At 45.0% G+C, this 15,361-nt stretch overlaps 1 protein-coding gene across 4 annotated transcripts; it reads left to right on the top strand.

Moving 5' to 3' along the window:
• Positions 1-5,535: 5,535 nt before the first annotated feature.
• IFT27 (intraflagellar transport 27) lies at positions 5,536-14,569 on the top strand. 4 transcript variants are annotated; one of them, XM_053404632.1, is made up of 7 exons: positions 5,536-6,167; positions 10,824-10,903; positions 11,629-11,688; positions 12,353-12,412; positions 13,594-13,711; positions 14,014-14,123; positions 14,300-14,569. In XM_053404632.1, exons 2-7 carry the CDS (start codon positions 10,859-10,861, stop codon positions 14,396-14,398), a joined length of 492 nt encoding a protein of 163 aa, XP_053260607.1. In that variant the 5' UTR covers positions 5,536-6,167; positions 10,824-10,858; the 3' UTR covers positions 14,399-14,569. The 4 variants fall into 4 exon arrangements, with proteins under 4 accessions (XP_053260607.1, XP_053260608.1, XP_053260606.1 ...); XM_053404633.1 differs by having other exon boundaries at positions 5,536-6,098; XM_053404630.1 differs by lacking the exon at positions 5,536-6,167 and adding an exon at positions 6,186-6,536.
• The last annotated feature ends 792 nt before the right edge of the window (positions 14,570-15,361 follow it).

Genomic DNA, 15,361 nt, shown 5'->3' on the forward strand with positions numbered 1-15,361 from the left:
GATTCACAGGCCATAGACGTAATTGTCTTGTCTGTCTCTCTGGAGGAAATAGCAACACTGGCTGGCAACACCACAGCAAGTCAGATGTAGAATGCTTTGAAAGTAGCCCATCTGCCGGTCATCCCAGCCCAGAGTTTGACTGCATCGGAGGTCCTGGCTGTTTCCCAGATCGAGAGTGATTGCAGGGATGCCGAGGGCACCAGTTGCAAGCTGCAGGGGGAGCTGACTGTGGTGTCATCCCAGGCAGCATTCCAGCCTCCAGGGGGAGCCAAGGAGTCGGCAGCTGAGAGCTCTGTTTCTCATGAGAGCCAAGGTCATCCTCACAGATACCGGAAGGCCAGAAGTAAACAGAGACAGAAGCCTGCAGATGGCCCGAAGCAGAAAGGGGGTGGAAAGCCCAAGCCGGTGGAAAACAAGGCTTTGTTTGCTGGCACAGCTTCACCAAAGGCTAAAGGCAAGTTTGATGGCCAGGAGTAGGGGGGCAAGCACCAGCAGCCCAAGCCAGTGGAAAACAAGATTCTGTTAGCTGGCACTGCTGCTCCAAAGGCCAAAGCCAGATTTGTTGTTGACTCTGGTGCTACATGCCATTTATCAAAGGATCGGCATCTATTTATCTCCTTCACGCCTCAAGACGGAGAGATCCACCAGACTGATGGAAAGACATTGCGAATTGCAGGAGTCGAGACTGTGAAACTGGCAAGTCTGCACACAACCATCAGAGATGTACTTTATGTTCCAGATTCTGCAGACAATTTGCTCAGTGTCCCACAGCTGACTGGCCGTGGCTTTGAGATTTCCTTCAAGAGGAGCGTCTGTGTCATCAGGAAAGGCAAAGAGGACATTTTGCATGCAAAGTTTATGGATGGTTTGTTCTGTATAACTTATGATGACAATGCTGTTGCTGTGTCTAATGTTGATTCTTGTTGTGTTGCACAAACTAACAAAGTTCTTCATGCAGGATGTATTCACGAGGCGCATCGAAGATTTGGTCACATGTCTTGGCAGGCACTGGCCAAGATGCCTGGAATGGTTCAGGGTTTGAACATCAAGCCCTGTAAGTTTCACATGAAATGTGTGTCTTGTGCAGAGAACAAGGTGAAGGTTGCTCCAAAAGGCAAGGAGTCTAGCAGGCAGGCTTCCAACCCTACCAGCTAGTCCACGCAGACCTGGTTGGTCCACTTGCGCCCTCTGTGGGTGGAGCAAGGTACTTCATGGTTTTAATTGATTCTTTTTCTAGGTACATTCATGTGTTTATGCTCCAGCAGAAATTGGAAGCATTTCCTAGGTTCAAGGCATTCTGTGCTTGGTTGGAGAATGTTCACAGTAAACACATTGGCTGTTTGTTTACTAATCGAGAGGCTGAATTCACTTCTCGGCAGTTTGAAGCTTTCCTGAGAAGGGAATCCAGCATAGCCTCTCAAGTCCTGGATCTCCATGGGAGATTTGTGAGCAAGCAAAGCAAACATTGCTGCAAGGCCTGAAAACCTTGTTGCATGATGCCAGTCTCCCTGAGAAGTTTTGGGGGGAGTCTTTGAACTCGTTTGTTTATACCTTTAATAGGAGACTGTCATCATCTATTGGTTGTACTCCCTATGAGAAGATGTTTGGTAAGAAACCTTACGTCAAGCACAGGAGAAGCTTTGGTTCTGACATGTGGGTACACACCCCACAGAGCAACAAGCTTGGGAAGCGTGGGGCACATGGTTTGTTCATGGGGTACGAAAAAGGTGCATACAGGGTATGGATGACTGACTCTAAGTCCATTAAGTTCACAAAGAGTGTTGAGTACAATTCTAAATGGGGGGGAAATGTGGGAATTTTCCAGAGTCACCCAGAGGAATATGAAGGTGATGTAAGAAAAGCAGATGATGTTGAGGTAGAAGAGGAAGCTGAGGATGATGATGATGATCAGAGTTCGGATTCCAGCTCAGTGGGCAGCGCTGCTGCTGGTGTCAGCGACAGTGATGACACAGCAGACTACAAGAGCGCAAAGACCTCAGTCAGACCATCTGATGCTTCTGACAATGAACTGGAAGAACCACTGTTCACCATTGGTCACTTTTCTCCTAAGAAGGAGGAGATGAGTGAAGAAGACTTGCGTCTAGTACGCAGATCTGAAAGGGCCACCAAAGGCAAACCTCCAAAGAGATTTGCTGATGAGTTTGCTAAGACGGCAACTGCTGTTCTTAGTAGCTCAGAGGTGTGGGAACCTTCAAGCTTCAAAGAGGTTCAGGAGTTAACCTCTAAAGATGCTGAGCCTTGGCTTAATGCCATGAAGGCTGAAGTTGATTCCTTGAACAGGAACCAAACTTGGGAGCTGGTACCAGTAGTCCCAGAAATGAGACTGGTTGGCAGCAAATGGGTCTTCAAGGCCAAGACAGACCAGAATGGCAAGGTTGTCAGACACAAAGCCAGATTTGTTGCCAGAGGTTTTTCACAGGTACCAGGACAGGATTACCACGAGACCTACTCACCCACCGTCAAGTATGAGAGCATTTGGCTAATGCTCAAGATTGCTGCAGAGGAGAAACTGCATGTTTCCCATCACGACATTAATACAGCTTTTTTGTACGGGGTTTTGGGGGAGGAGCTGTATATGCTTCCACCTGATGGAATGCAGATACAGAAGGAAATGGTCTGTAAACTTCGGAAATCCTTATATGGTCTCAAGCAGAGTGCCAGGTGTTGGAACACAAAACTCACTGAGACATTGCTTTCTCTAGGTTTTCACCAGGGCAAAGCTGATCCATGTGTGTTTGTCAAGGAGGAGGGGCAAAACAAACTGTATTGTTTATGTTTTGTTGATGATCTTCTGATGTTTTGGAAGAATCAGGCTTTGTACCAAAGCACCCTAGCTCAGCTGAAGGAGCACTTTGACATGAAGGATCTTGGTGAGGTATCCAACTATCTTTCTCTGCAGGTGGAGAGGGACCAAGCAGGTAATTTTCTGGTACACCAAACACAGAAAATTGCTGATGTATTAACCAGGTTGAATTTGGTTGGTGCAAACCCAGCAGACACACCGATGGTGACAGGTTACCAGGTAGATAGTACTGCTGAAGCATTTTCTGACACTACGCTGTACAGATGCATTCTAGGCAAGCTGAATTTCATTGCTAGATGTTCAAGACCTGACATAGCTGTAAGCACTAACCTGCTTAGCAGACATGCCAACAATCCTACTGTTCAGGATTGGAAAGCTCTGAAGCGCATAGCCCGCTATTTGAAAGGGACTTTGCACTACAGGCTGAGGTTCACCAGTCAGAAGACTGGAGGTCTTGAAATCTTTGCAGATGCTAGTTTTGGAAGTGACACCACGGATGGTACAAGCACTTCTGGAGTATGCTACATGTACAACCACTGTCTGTTTGACTGCAAAAAGCAGACGACAGTAAGCCTAAGTTCCTGTGAAGCAGAACTCAATGCTCTGTCATTTTCACTCATGGATTGTGAATGGTTGATGCAACTGTTTAAGGACATCAGTTTCTGTGAAATGTCCTATACAAGTGTATCAAGACAATAGATCCTGTTTGGCTTTGCTGAACTCAGAGAGTTGCAAGCAAAGAACAAAGTACTTGCAGATTAAGCTACATCGTGCTAGAGAGTGTATTCAGAAAGGACTCATTCAGGTGTCCTACATGCCAGGAAATGAAATTCCTGCTGATCTGTTGTCTAAGGTTGTTAACAAAGAACAACTTAAGGTTTACATACAGAGGTTGCAATTGGGTTGAACCACAGGTACTACAGGTTACACGGAAAGGGGGAGGATGTTAGGATATTTTCGTTCCACCTTAAAAAGGGAGCAGGTTGTTGCGTCACAGCCTGCGTATTTCCTGTTCACAGGATGTTTCTGTTTTTGTATATAGCTGTTCTCTCTCTGTGTGTGTGTGCCTGGACACGCAGGCAGGCAGTCATGTTTTTCTTTGTTCTGACCAACGCTGAATAAAGTTGTAAATAATGCTCTCCTGAGTGCATCTTTCGTTGTGCGAACTCTGCAAAGGGCGTGCACCAGTCCTTGGAATGTGGACAGATGTTTCTGAGGCTTGTGTCGCTAATTGACTGATACTGCGTTTCTATGGGAGGTTGATGGATCGTCCGAAGTCGACGTGGGGGCATGATGGCCTTTGTCTCCCTGGCAGTATCCCAACAACAACAACATCAGAAGATTGGTGGTATGAAAAGTTACAGGGTTTTTTATAGTACTGTTTGCACTGCAGGTGTTTGAGGGATTCCATGTAATTGCCCTGATACCAACATGAGCACAAATAACGAATGTGCAGTAAAATGGACAGCTGGAGGGGATCACAGTCCATTGAAATGCAGGTAGGTCCTAGGATTATCCTGGTACCTAACCAGTCGGCGACACAAAGAACAATGTTGTGTGGGTTTCTCCAGTCCCAGAGCAATCTTATCATGAAGCAAGACATGCTGGCTACTGCTGGCTGTGGATTTTGAGACCCATTAATTTCAGCTGATTTTGTGCCCTTTAAACATTTTAAATGCTCCAGTTTTAATTTGTGATGCTAAAAATTTGAAACAAAGGTATTCAAAATTGATAAAGACGTTTCATTAAGGTGATAGCATTATAAGATATGTCCCATAGCTTATTGAGTGCAATACTCCAGCTTGATGGTTTACTTTTAAAGCACCCTTTGTTGTTTAGTCATTTAGTCGTGTCCGACTCTTCGTGACCCCATGGACCAGAGCACGCCAGGCACTTCTGTCTTCCACTGTCTCCCGCAGTTTGGTCAGACTCATGTTTGTAGCTTCAAGAACACTGTCCAACCATCTCGTCCTCTGTCGTCCCCTTCTCCTTGTGCCCTCAATCTTTCCCAACATCAGGGTCTTTTCCAGGGAGTCTTCTCTTCTCATGAGGTGGCCAAAGTATTGGAGCCTCAGCTTCACGATCTATCCTTCCGGTGAGCATTCAGGCCTGATTTCCTTAAGAATGGAGGCAGCCTCATGATTGTGCTCCTATAACAGTTGTGGGCAGGATTCTTGCATTGCAGGGGATTGGACTAGATCAGGCATAGGCAAACTCCGGCCCTCCAGATGTTTGGGACTACAATTCCCTTCATCCCTAGCTAACAGGACCAGTGGCCCACAACTGTTATAGGAGCACAATCACGAGGCTGCCAGATTCATATCAAAACTAAAACACAAAGCTCGAGTGGTGGCCATGGGTTAGTTCAGAGGTGCTCAACCTTTTCGGATGAAAACCTGGCAGTGCTCACAATGCCACATGCAGCAGGCAAAACACCAACACTTACATACCCCAAATAAAACAGAAAAGCAGGCAAGCCCATAACCAAACATTGCCCCCCCCCCCAAAAAAATTTAAAATTGGAGGGACAGGGGCTACAGGCACCAAGTCAGAAAGTGCTACGAGGGCTGGGGTGAGGGAAGATCTACATCAGGAACAGGGGGGGAGGAAAGATCAACACCAGGATCAGCTGACCCTGTGGATCTTGGCACCTGAAGGAGGGGCAACGTGTGGGGGTGGGGAAGAGACAGGGCCAGCGTCGGTCTGCGCAGACGCGGAAAACTCAGTTAACCTTGCGTGGAGCCTCCATAAACACAGAAAGTACATAGGAGCCACATAGCGGCGTGGGAAGGCCCACTGTTGATGGGCGGGTGGGGGTGTTTAGGGATTGACTTGGGAAGTGAACCCGCGTCTTGCCTCGCAGAATCCTAATGGAAAGTAGTCACCGAATCGGGATTATCCGAAGACAGTTTAACCGTAGTCATTTCCGGCGTCCCTAGAGAATTGACAACGAAAAGAGCATGATTCCGTCCCAGTGGTACAGGCCGCCCGGGCTCAACCAATCATAAAATAGGCTCGTTTGGCGGGTCATAAATCACCGGGTAGAAGAAGACGGTCCACGCACGCAAAATTGTTGCTTTGAATGACTTCATCGCTTCCTCAGGCAGGGGCTTCATCGCGGTTGGCGGCCCTGGACGACTTCAAATGATTGAGCACAAACTGAGCCAATAGGCGCCTAGGGTTTCTTTTGATCGGCACATGCTGAGAACTAATGAGCCGAGGGCATCGACGAAAAGGGCGGAAAGGACGTGAGAGGGAACAGCCAAACGGAAATGTAGGCGGGCGCAACGCGAAACCAATCGCTTCTTCCGAGAACGGGGAGCGTCGGCCAATAGGATTGCAGGTGGGGGTGGGCGGGGGAAGCGCGGACGTTCTCGTGTCCTGTTGCTAGGAGAGGGCTGGAGTCGCTTTTTTCCGCAAGAGGCGGAAGAGTGTGGTTTAGGTTGGAAGCTGGGTTTGCGGGGACCCGGTAGCCCAGGCCCTGCGCCGCTGTCCCCGCGGATCTCAGGGCGGCTCTCCCTCCCGACCCGCTAGGCCCAGCCTCAGGGGTCCCTTTCCCCGCCTGCCTTAATTCCAGCCCCTCGATGCCTACACAACCCTCCCCTCCATAAGCGCCGGCCGCTTCGTCTCCCCTTTCCCCACAAAATCCTCTCCTGTGGTGAAGGGGCAGCGCAGGCCATGGTGAAGCTGGCTGCCAAGTGCATCGTGGCAGGTGAGTTCCGAAACTGGCCGCCTTGGCAGCATCGCTACAAGTCGCACCTCGTGCACAGGGACCTGAGAGTCCCTCCCGGGCCAAGGCATGTCCTCGTCTCAGAGGGGAGGAAAAGAGCATTGCTGCCTCTGCACAAGCGCCCGCAATCTAAGGATGCGGTTAAGGTGTTCGGTTGCTTTTATAGCAACGCAGCCTAACAGGAAACCGTTGCTTTTAAATCATTCCTGCCCCGCTCTAGAAATCTCTTGAGAATCCCTTCCTTCCTAGATCGACATGGTTAGGATTGGGTTATATATATATATATATATATATATATATATATATATATATAGTAAAGAGTATATGCCTTGGGTTAATTTTGTTCCCCGTAGAAAGGGAAGCACAGGAGCACACCAGGTAGGAAGACTTGCTCTTCAAAAAGCGAAAACACACAAAGAGGAAAAAAGCTCGGCACACCTGCTATCTAATTATTCTATTGCTCTGGGACCAGTTTGACCCTCCAATGTCAAACATAAGCTCTCTAGGGCATTGCTGATTTCTATCAGTCACATCTAATTTTGGTTTTGTGATGTGAATGTTTTGTCTCTCGTGTTGCAAACTTTCTTGCATCGGTTGGTGGCATATAAATCAATCAATAAATGATTCTAGTTGTTGAAAATGACAATTAGTCTGCAACAGGTCCTCCTTTTAAGGGGGCAAAGGCTTTCTTTGCAAACCTGTAAAAGAAAACAATGGTGAAAGGAAGAGATTGTTCCAGTTCCATGTTAAAAAGCAGGCATGTCCACCTTTCAAGAGACTGAGATCTACTCCCATCATAAAATAACTGGCAGTGAGTTACATACCCCCCATGATCTACCAGTAGATCAAGATCTACCTGTTGGACGTGCCTGTTATATAGAAATGGACTGTAACTGGCAGTTTGAACTTACCTTGATTTGCCAGAAAGCATATTGTTGGTTGGTTGTTTAAAAAATCTGCAGATCAGGAGGCACTGTAGGCTTTAGGATCAGCTTTTAGACATGCAAGTTTCCCAAATAGAACAGAAAATGCCAAGATTATTGAAAGATGATGTGGTTTTATCGCATGCTTAGCATTATGGGATGTTTCTTTAGAATCTTAGAAGGGCCGTGACCCTAGAATCAGATTACTCTTTTTCAGGGGATGAGGGCAGACTCTGAAGGGGGAGGCCATGCAGGGCTAATCCCCCAAAAGCTATTCGAAGCAGGGCTGGTGTGTCCCACTTGAGGCGAAATGAGAAGTGCCACCCCACCAGCGTAGAAGGGCCAGCATCGGCAAGATTCACAAGATCCCTTTGTGCTCCGTGAGATGTTGTGAGATTTCAGTGAGATCTCGCTGGAAATGGGAACCAATGCCAGCACTGCTTCTCCACTGGTGGTGGAGGCGGGAGAACAGGCAGGGTGCCCATGAGAGTACCAACTCAGGGACTTACGCTGCTTCATCCTGCCTCATAGGTGGGCAGTCAATTGGTACCAGTGCCCTTCTTGCCTAAGGATGTAGCACTGCTATCTTCAGTCTAGAGGACTCCATTGCAGAGGCCCCCATGAGGTGGGTGATGCCAGAGCAGAAGACTAATGGAGCAGGCTGGGGCCTTTAACTGATAAGGCAACTACCACCAAGGGCAGGACCAGTAATAGGTATGTTGCCGCTATATAGAGCTCAATCTCAATTTGATAACTGCTGAAGCTACATCAGCACTCTGCTCTGGGCATCACAACAATATATTCCATATTTTTACTTTAAAAGCAAACCTTACACCACCATTGATAAATGCAAAATACTCAATTTGCCTAAACAAATTTTATTTTCTAATGGCCTAGTCAACCAGAAGCGTATAAATTTGACTGTGTTGTCTCATGCATAATGGACACATTTTTTCTGCTATGTCCATTGGGTGTTCCTGTCTTACCTCGCATCCATGCAAGAGTATGAAGTTTGAGTGGAGTAAACACACACAGGCCAGCCGCCCTGAAAAGCACAATTTCCTTCAATTAGTCTTGGAAATAGTTGCTCAATTTGAGCCTTAATACTGAATTTTTCATGCATGTTGCTCCTGCGTATGCATGTCTAGCAGAGCAATTGCATCCTGTGTGAACAGAGAGAAACTGTTGTGAAATCTGAGCGTTTCGTGCATCTTATGCAGAAGAATTAACATGTTTTTCCTGTTCAATTCTGATGCCTAAAATGTTGATACTGAATCCTGACAATATTGTTATGATCGGAATTAAATATTTTTCCATACTGGAAAGTACAGTATGTTGCACCTTTAGGCAATGTTTCCACAATGCCATTTGTTGTGTTCTGTACAGTAGATCGCCTAACTTCACTCTTGTTCGCATTATGAACATAAGACTGGACAAGGTTATGATTAGCATTCATTGATAATAAGAATGTTGTGGCAAACTCAAAGAAGCAAAATAATATTTATATAGTAGCAAGTAAAATATATAAGTAGCCCAAAAGTGCTGTCCTGATAGATGGTGAAGAAAAAAGGTAGAAAGTCAGTTTCTGTAGTGTCCCATGCTATGGTCAATAGTACTACAGCAGATCTTTGGAGTTTGTGTACTTGCAAAAAATTGAGAACAGGTGTCATACAGCCTGAGGGCCATGCTAAATGCAGTTCTGGAGAATCTTGAGCTGCCACAGAACTGGCAGGTAATTATTTTGCTCCTTGCTACAGTCCACACAAAAAAGAAAAAAACAGCTTTCGAAATGTGTGCTTTTCATTTCAAGGTGTGATGGGGGCATCTCTTGAAATGTAAAATTGCAGCTTTGAAGAAACAATTTACGGTATGTGGGCACTGTGGTAAGAAGAAAAACTTTTCCTCCCCACCTTTGTGGTCCAGGCTCCTCAGCCTTCCCTCAGCCACTCTTTACACTAAAAACATGCATTGCTTTTAATTACCGTATTTTTCGTTCCATAGGACGCTCCGTCCCATAGGACGCACCTAGTTTTTCGGGGGGGGGGGAATAAAGGAAAAAAAATTTCCCCTATATTTCCCCCCCAAAAGCAGGTCGGGGAAACCGAACCAGGTCGAGGAACAGCGGGATGGCGGCGCTGCGCCTCCCTGCTGTCCCCCGAGCTTGTGGGGCTGGCCGATGTCTACCCGGCGCGAGGGGCGCTCTGCTTCAGGGTGCCCCGCGTGCGGGGCAGCAGCCTGCTATCTGCAGCGTGGGGAGCCCTGCGGGGAAGTCCTGCAGGGCTCCCCACGCTGCGGATGTCTGTCCGGCGCGCGGGGCGCTCTGCTTCAGGGCACCCCCGCGCTGGGCGGCATGCTATCCGCAGCGTGGGGAGCCCTGCGGGGAACTCCTGCAGGGCTCCCCACGCTGCGGATGTCTGTCCGGCGCGTGGGGCGCTCTGCTTTCAGGGCGCCCGACGCTCCGGGAAGCAGGCTACTATCCGCAGCTTAGACAGCCCTGCGGGAACTCCCACAGGGCTGCCTAGGCTGCGGATGTCTTCCTGAAGCCTGGAGAGCGAGAGGGGTCGGTGCGCACCGACTCCTCTCACTCTCCAAGCTTCAGCGAAAGCCTGCATTCGCCCCATAGGACGCACTCAGATTTCCCCTTCATTTTTGGAGGGGGAAAAGTGCGTCCTATAGTGCGAAAAATACGGTACATTCACACAATGAATGTCATGTCTAGCTTGGACCTGTTCCTTTGCCCAGATAAAGGTAAAGGGACCCCTGACCATTAGGTCCAGTCGCGGACGACTCTGGGATTTTGGTCTCATCTCGCTTTACTGGCCAAGGGAGCCGGCATACAGCTTCTGGGTCATGTGACCAGCGTGACTAAGCCGCTTCTGGCGAACCAGAGCAGCTCACAGAAACACCGTTTACCTTCCTGCCAGAGTGGTACCTATTTATCTACTTGCACTTTGACGTGCTTTTGAACTGCTAGGTTGGCAGGAGCAGGGACCGAGCAACGGGAGCTCACCCTGTCGCGGGGATTCGAACTGCCGACCTTCTGATCGGCAAGCCCTAGGCTCTGTGGTTTAACCCACAGCGCCATCTCCGTCCTTTGCCCAGATAGGTGTACGGTATTTAAATCCTTTGGTTTCAGCATGCATATAAAATGTATAATATTGAACTGCTCATTGTTTACATCAGTATTATTTATTTATTTATTTAGCACTCCCCCCCTTTTGTTTATTTATTGAATTTATATACCACTCTATACCCACAGGTCCATTATATTTCTTAGAATATAATTGGAGGAAGGAAGTGACTTAGCCAAATTAGAACAAAAGTATTTTTCCTATTTGTTGTGCAGGTGACCCAGCAGTGGGGAAAAGTGCCTTGGTCCAGATGTTCTGCAATGATGGGGCTCATTTTCAGAAAAATTATACATTGGTGAGCTTTTGGATGGAATGACAATAACTGGGGAGGAGAGACATCGGTGTGATCTTCACAGATCTGAATGTTAATCATAGTGCTAAGTATCTTGGTTACATTTAAAACTTCCCATCAGAAAAGTGGCAAGGATATATTTACCTAGGACCAGTTTGTACACTTACACAACCAATTATGATCAAATGCAGGAGGAGCAAAAGTGCATCCCATTCCATTTCCCACTACAGTATATGTCTAAGGAAATGTGCAACAGGCACCCCATACAGAGACCTGTAGATGTGGAAACCCAATTTGAGGGGGAAGACTTGTACAAATCAGGTCTCTGCACTTGTAAGTCTTCATGTTGAAACATACTTTTTTGTATTTACCTTAGGTGAGCAGAAAAAGAAGGATGTACTATTTCTCTTATGAAGATTGTTGCCTAAAAAGGGGTTTGAAAAATACCCTAAAGAATCTACAGCCAGAGCTAGTCCTGCAGCAAAAATAAACTTTCTATAACTGTGAGCAACTGCCTTCATTTCAGCCTGGTTTTGTTTTTCCAGGCTAGTCCCAAACATCCATTTTTCAGATTCTGAGTGTTTCTATGACATATAAATTAGTTTGTTATATTGTGATGATGATTTGAAAAGCCTGAAGGATTCTTTTGGCCCTAGGCAAGCATAGTATGAAAATACACTTGCTTCCTCTGAATCTTTATGACATGTTTACCTTATTTTGATTGACAGACAACAGGAGTAGAATTGCTGGTGAAGACGGTACTCGTTCCAGAGACAAATGATAGTGTGGTGAGCCCAGCTATGATTTAAACAGATAGGTTTTTTTAAAAAGTTAAAAAGCCTATCTAGAATTCTCATTTTTTTCAATGACTTTGTTTAACTTACTCCGATTCTGTTAGTTAATTTATACAAATGTAGGAAAACTTATTTGTATAGCATTAATGTTGACAATGCAACATCTTGGACTCTAATTTGTTCCAATAACTTCATACCCATTGGGACTCCTACCTCTTTGGGATAAAATCATGTAACTATGTTGGTATATGAGTTGCCATTTTGTCTATGCAATAAGTTGATACTAGGAATAGAAGCAGAAATCAATGTTTTATAGGAAAGGAAAGAACAAGCTTTCTGGACCATCTCAACTGCTTTGACTCTCCCCCAACCCTCAGAGCTCTTTGCTGCCACCATTTGGTGAGTTAGTCATGGGCTGCTTGGTGAAATAGGGCAGTGAAATATTTGCAAGCTGGACTACCCTGGGCTATGGTGTGTTTTCTTCTGTATTTAAAAATATAATAGTTAATTCATTTCTATAGCTCTGTGGGTTACATGTATTATTATTAATTATTAAGATTGTGATCATTGCTGTGCCTGAAGTGAGGTAGCATTTAAAAACCGTTTACTTAGTAGGGAAGGTTTCATGGCTACACATTGTTTTTGCTTTTGCTTTCAGGAACTCTTCCTCTTTGACTCAGCAGGGAAAGAAATCTTTTCTGAAATGCTAGAGAAACTGGCAAGTAGAATATAAGAGTTTTCATTCAACAGATAAGCTCTGAAGCACCCCTGGCCTCCACATCCCAATTAAAGCTTGCATAAGAACTGGGAGTAATCATTCCTTCCTGTCTTCCTTCTTCCTAACAACTGGATGGATCGTCACGGGGCGGGGGGGCAATTTTCCCCATGCATAAAAGTTATTGGGAGGGGAAGAGAGCAGTTCAGTCTCCTAAACAAAAGTGGGCAGAAGTTTAAATACAATTGAGCAGTGCAGCACAGTTTCAGGTGTACCAACTAATGCCTTCTGGTTATTTGAATTCTTTCAGATAATTAACACAGGCCTTTGTCTGATCCAGCAAGACACTTAAACAAGAATGCATATTTTGGGATTGTTTCACAGAGAATAGTTATGCCTTAATTTGGCTGTGCACTCCTGCTTTGTAAATTGAAAGTCCATGGATCTTATTGTGCAGAGAGCATATTTGCATAGAGTAGGGATAGCCTGGTGCCCCCAGAGATTGTTGGACATCAGCTCCCATCATCCCTGACCATTGTCTGTGCTGGCTGGGGCTGATCAGGGTTTGAGTCCAGAAGCATCTGGAGAGCACAGTGTTGGTTATCCCTGACAAGGAAGACCTTTTTATGTTTCCCTAATAGATCTTCAACTTCAACTTGCTTTGTTCTTACGTGTTTGGTAGCTTTCCTAGTTTTTAAAACCCTGGGGCAGTTATGCTGATTCACGAAGTGGGCATCGGCATGGTACCTTGCTGAATATGCCAGAGAAAAGTATAAACTGTAATCTCCTTCTTTGTCTTTCCCAATAGCTATGCTATATCTTTATATCTTCATTTGGGATGGTTTTCAGACTTCATTATGAGTTTATACTATGGTCTTTTCATGGAATATGATCATCTACTGCTGCACCACAACACAAACTCCTATTTTCCATCCTTGAAAGTGCTTTTTTGAGGCTTTGGATAAGAACTTGGCTGAAACACAGCAATGTACCTTTCCCTTTGAATGCCAGTGATGTTTCCATAGATGACGGAATCCTTGTCTATCAGACTTTCTTTTCTAGCTCTGGTTTTCTGATGTTCCTTATACACCAAAATTATTTTTTTATGAATTCTCCAGGGCTGTACTGACTATTGACAACATCTGTTTCAACAGAACTGACAGTGTTTTCCTCTTGTTGCACAGTGGGAACAGCCCAATGCCCTGTGTATTGTATATGATGTTACCAATGAAGAGTCTTTCAATAACGCTGCCAAATGGCTTGAGAAGCTGAGGACCCAAGCCTCTGGAATACATATTCCAGGTAGGAGACTGAACATTTTTGCATATATACTTTGTGCCTGTAACTCCTGCACATGAGTTCTGACAGACATCAGCATCTCAGTTCCAAGCTGTTAGAATGCCTTTCTTTTATTCAGTCAGTATCTGAAACAAATATGGGAAATACATATGCCATGTGACTCCCTTGTGGTCTTTCTTTCCATTACTTTGTCAAACAACACATTTTCCTGTCTCTTTTACCTGTTAACTTCCTAGATTTTATAGTGCCATTGTTAATAATGCTTCTTTTCAATGCTCTTTTCTTCTTCCTCTTGTTTTTTGTAGGTGTGCTAGTGGGCAATAAGACTGATTTGATCGATAGGCGAGTTGTGGAACAAAAACAAGCTAAAGACTGGGCAGAAACCAATGGCCTAGAATATTGCGAGATGTCAGTAGTGAGTGTCTATATAATCGGATGTAGAGAAATAATTGCTTTCATTTTCAGATAGAGGAGGCACTGGATTATGTTGTTGTTTCCAGCAATTGTTGTTTCCTGCAATTGTTGTTTCTTGAAGTAATTAAATACGTTTTTCCTCATCTGTCATCATATATTTGTTTTTTATGTTTACAGAAAGAGATGGAAAACTATGAAGCCCCTTTTCACATCATGGCAAATGCCTTTCACCGACTCTACAAAGAGAGGGTGGAAACCTTTCATTCATTGGTATGAGGCACCTTGAGTGTGATAACGCTTAGCTTGTTTCATTTCTTTGTGCCTGGAACTAATCAAATGTTTAGCAATCACAGACTAAATCCTGTAAGAGTGGAAGTTAGACTTTTATTTTCTTATTATCATATGTTTTCCTGTAATTCTAAGCCAAAATAAACCTATTGAAAGAGACTTTGACTAATATTTCACCTGGCTATTACTTATCCAGTGACTTAAAATTTGGCATGCGTGGCTTTGCCTGATTGCAGTTTAAATATTGCGAAAGCAAGTATAATGTGGGTCAAAGCATTCCCAAATGATTGAGGGTTGTTTAAAATCACAATATTAGACATTCAGCTGGAGTATATATTGCAGATCAGGAAAGATGCCGTAAGAGCCACCAGAATGTCAACATAGTTAACAAGAAGAGTCAAAGAAGCTGGTAGAGGCAAAAAGACTTCCTTCAAAATATGGAGGTCTTGTCCAAACGAGAACAAAAAGTAACACAAGCTTGGGGAAACAAAGTGCGAGCAGGCAGTAAGGAAGAGCATATTGCTAAAAACATGAAGATCAAAACCAAGAAGTTATTCCAATACGTTAGTAGCAGAAGACTATATGGGGAGGCAGTTAGACCCTTAGATGACAAAAGTCTCAAAGGAGAATAAGGACATTGCAGAGAAGTTGAGTGAATTATTTGCATCTGTCATCATAGCAGAAGTTATGGGGCAGATCCCAGTGCCTGGACTCACTTTTGCAAGAAGGGAGTCTGAGGATCTGAGGCAGATAGTGGTGACATGAGATGAAGTTCTTTCTAGGCCTAATAGACTAAATAAAATAAAATTGACAAGTTGCTGGGTCTAGATGGCACCCACCTGAGAGTTCTCATAGAACAGAAATGTGAAATTGCTGGTTTTCTAACAAAAATATGTAACTAGCCGTGATTGGAAAGTAGTCAATGTTACATTAATATATAAAAACGGATCC

The sequence above is a fragment of the Podarcis raffonei genome, chromosome 10, assembly GCF_027172205.1.
Source record: "Podarcis raffonei isolate rPodRaf1 chromosome 10, rPodRaf1.pri, whole genome shotgun sequence".
In the NCBI taxonomy this organism is placed as follows: Eukaryota; Metazoa; Chordata; class Lepidosauria; order Squamata; family Lacertidae; genus Podarcis; species Podarcis raffonei.

Bases quoted from the DNA above. Each gene is read 5' to 3' on its own strand.
- IFT27 (XM_053404630.1), top strand. From the start codon at position 6,503: ATGGTGAAGCTGGCTGCCAAGTGCATCGTGGCAG. The intron at 6,537-10,823 runs GTGAGTTCCGAA...TTTGTTGTGCAG, and splicing joins TGCCAAGTGCATCGTGGCAG to GTGACCCAGCAGTGGGGAAA. The intron at 13,712-14,013 runs GTAGGAGACTGA...TGTTTTTTGTAG, and splicing joins CTCTGGAATACATATTCCAG to GTGTGCTAGTGGGCAATAAG.